The sequence below is a fragment of the Lipotes vexillifer genome, unplaced genomic scaffold (assembly GCF_000442215.2).
Source record: "Lipotes vexillifer unplaced genomic scaffold, Lipotes_vexillifer_v1.1 scaffold655, whole genome shotgun sequence".
Classification (NCBI taxonomy): domain Eukaryota; kingdom Metazoa; phylum Chordata; class Mammalia; order Artiodactyla; family Lipotidae; genus Lipotes; species Lipotes vexillifer.
In genome coordinates this window covers 2,779,088-2,781,779 of record NW_006788208.1, presented here as the reverse complement: position 1 = coordinate 2,781,779, position 2,692 = coordinate 2,779,088, and the positions used below count along the sequence as shown (strand labels likewise).

General features: G+C 57.1%; 1 protein-coding gene across 1 annotated transcript in view; it reads right to left on the bottom strand.

Annotated features, from left to right (window-relative positions):
• GGACT (gamma-glutamylamine cyclotransferase) overlaps positions 1 to 129 on the bottom strand; it is a 656-nt gene extending 527 nt beyond the window's left edge. The window contains exon 1 of the mRNA XM_007461532.1: positions 2 to 129. Within this exon, the coding sequence (XP_007461594.1) occupies positions 2 to 129 (128 nt within the window). The remainder of the gene's footprint in view (position 1) is intronic.
• Positions 130 to 2,692: the final 2,563 nt, after the last annotated feature.

Below are 2,692 nucleotides of genomic sequence, written 5' to 3'. Positions count from 1 at the left end.
CACCAGCGGGTACGGCTCGACCGTGCGACCCCAGCCCCGGAAGGCCGCGTGACCGTGGGCGCCCTCCAGCAGGACCCGGTGGTTGGGCTGGCCCATCTTCAGGGTCCCGTACACGAACACGTGGGCCATGCAGCCAGGAGCTGCGAGCGAGCGAGGACGGACGCACAGGTCCCGCGCGGTGGGGAAACGGGCGGCCTCGCCCCGGGCCTCTACTCCCGACCAGACACCCTTCTCAGGCAGGGTTCCAGGAAGAGCGACTCGTGTCAGATGAGGCAGCCTGTTGTGGCGGCAAGCCCTGTAGAAGTGCGATTTTGTAGAGCAGTTAGTTTTCAATCTCTTTAAGAGGACTTTAAACAGTAAATATTACAGAAAAGTAAAAATAACGATAAGCAAATAGAAACACACACACACACACACACACATATATATATATATATATATATATGTGTATATCTATATACATGACTCATCACCTGTCATTGAGCTACCAAAGAGAATTCCGGTTTCAGCACTAAATTTACATTCTGGCCCCGGCAAGACACAGCAAAACGTTAGCTGCACCTTTCTGTGTTCCTTCCTTCTTCAAGGTCCTAGAGGGTGACACTGCCTCCCTGTGACTCACTGTGACTCAGCCCAGGGACCGACCATGGCTCCAGTGAGAGAGAAGGTAAATATTTACCCCCCTTCCTGGGTCTGGGCCACAGATTATTACATAACCGACCAAAGTGATTTGTGTAAGAGTGACTCAAACAAAAAAGGAAAGGAAAAGTTAAATGTATGGGCCCCTCTTCCAAGCCTGGCATCTAGCTGCCCCGCTTGCCCCCAGCCCTTCAGACACCGAGGGACATGGCCCGGGTGTGCCAAGCAGGCTCTGCCGCCAGTCACTTGGCCAAGTGGCCCTTGGAGAAGTCACACTTAACTCACAGGACTCGACTTCTTCCCAGCAAACACGGGCTGGTCTGGGGGTCTGGGGGTCTGGGCCTCGCCCCACCTCCTCAGGTCGGTCGTCCGGGGAGGATGGGCGGTGCCCACAGCCCATCACGGCTGCCCACTCGGGCCAACCCTTCCTCTCTGCTGCCTCGGTCTCAGCCGCCAGCCTTGAGCAGGACAGAGACGGGATGGGAGCTCTCGTTGCAGTGACTGACGACGGAGGAAGGGCAGACTGGAGTGGTGGGGCTTAAGCGGCAGCTGCCCAGGTACGCAAGTCAAGCTGTGAATGAGAGCCTGGACTCGGAGGTGCAGGGGCCCAGGAGGCGGCAGGCCCACTGCTGCTGGGGGAGGGCGTGCCTGGGAGGATGGAGAGACCGTGGGGGGGCCTAGGGCAGGCGGGACCCCAGCCAGCCCCGCCTTCCCTCTCCCACACTTGCATCCGCCTTCCAGCACGTTCTGGCAATAACAACTCCAGGTCAAAGTGGGATGCACGGCTCCCACCCTTGCCGGGACCGTCCCCCAGAACCCTGGTGGGACCGTCCCCCAGAACCCTGGTGGGACCGTCCCCCAGAACCCTGGTGGGCCCGCTGCCTGGTCCCTCCGGTCTGTCCCCGTGCAGCCCCCAGGGGCCTGGCCGCACACTCTCCAGGGCTCAGCCTGTTGGGGCCTGTGGCTGTGAGCCCTTGCCTCCCTTCCCAGGTGACACCCTCCCTGAGCGGCACCCACCGCAGCCCTCCGTCACCCTGGCTGGCTCTCTTCGCGGCACATGTTCTCTAAACCACGGCTTGCCTTGTTGGCTACCAGAATGTGAAGAGTTGAGAGCGCAGCGAAACTGCCCAGTCCCTCAAGGCCGAGTCTCGGGTCGGTGGGGACTGAGGCCGCACAGCTGGGCCGGGGCCAGACCAGTTGACACTGGAGGTATCGCGTTGCTCGTTGCTCCTGATCGCTGGTGCTCTCGTGTCCCCGCCCTTTGATTAGATTTTAAAGCAACACGTGTCCGTAAGATAAAGTCAAATAACTTTACAAGGAAAATAAAATCCCTACCCATTCCCACTCCCTTGAAGAGACCTGTTTAAGCCCCTGAACTGTTGTTGCATTTGGTATTTGTCTCCACGTTGTTGGTTATACCGCTGCTTCCTGATGTTTTAAATTGTCTGCCTTCCTACCCAAAGCAGGTGAGCACAGCGGTTTAAAGCACAGACTTTAGAACCAACTTCCCTGGGTTGAAATCCTGGCTCTGCCACTTATTAGCTGTGTGACTCTAGGCAAACAACTTAAATTCTCTGTGCCCCGGCTTCCTGGACTGTCAGAGGAGGAAGACAGCCACCTGCCTGGAGGACTGCTGTGGTGGTGCAGGAGTTGACGCCTGGGGCCGGTCCCGCCCACTCGGTAAGGCTGCGTCAGACGTTCCTGCTGTAGAGCCTGGCGCCTGTCTCTAGCCCCACATTCCTCCAGTAGGCTCACTTCACAATTTTTGGTCAAATCCATATTCAGTTCAGCATTAGAACTATGTAGACACTGTTCTCAGATAAGGCACATAGTGTACTATGATTAATTTCCTTTCTTGGACAACTTCTTGTTTTTTTTGGAATTGAAAATTGCTTCGGCCTTTTTTCCTTTTTTGCGCTTTGCTCCAGTTCCTCTGACAGCCCTCCGGCCTCATGTTTTCTGAAGGCGCCCGAAGAACCCTTTCAGCCCTGACCCCCCGCGGCTTCTGTTCCTCCCGGGAGCCATAGCTCCCGGCGGCCCTCCTGCTCCAGCC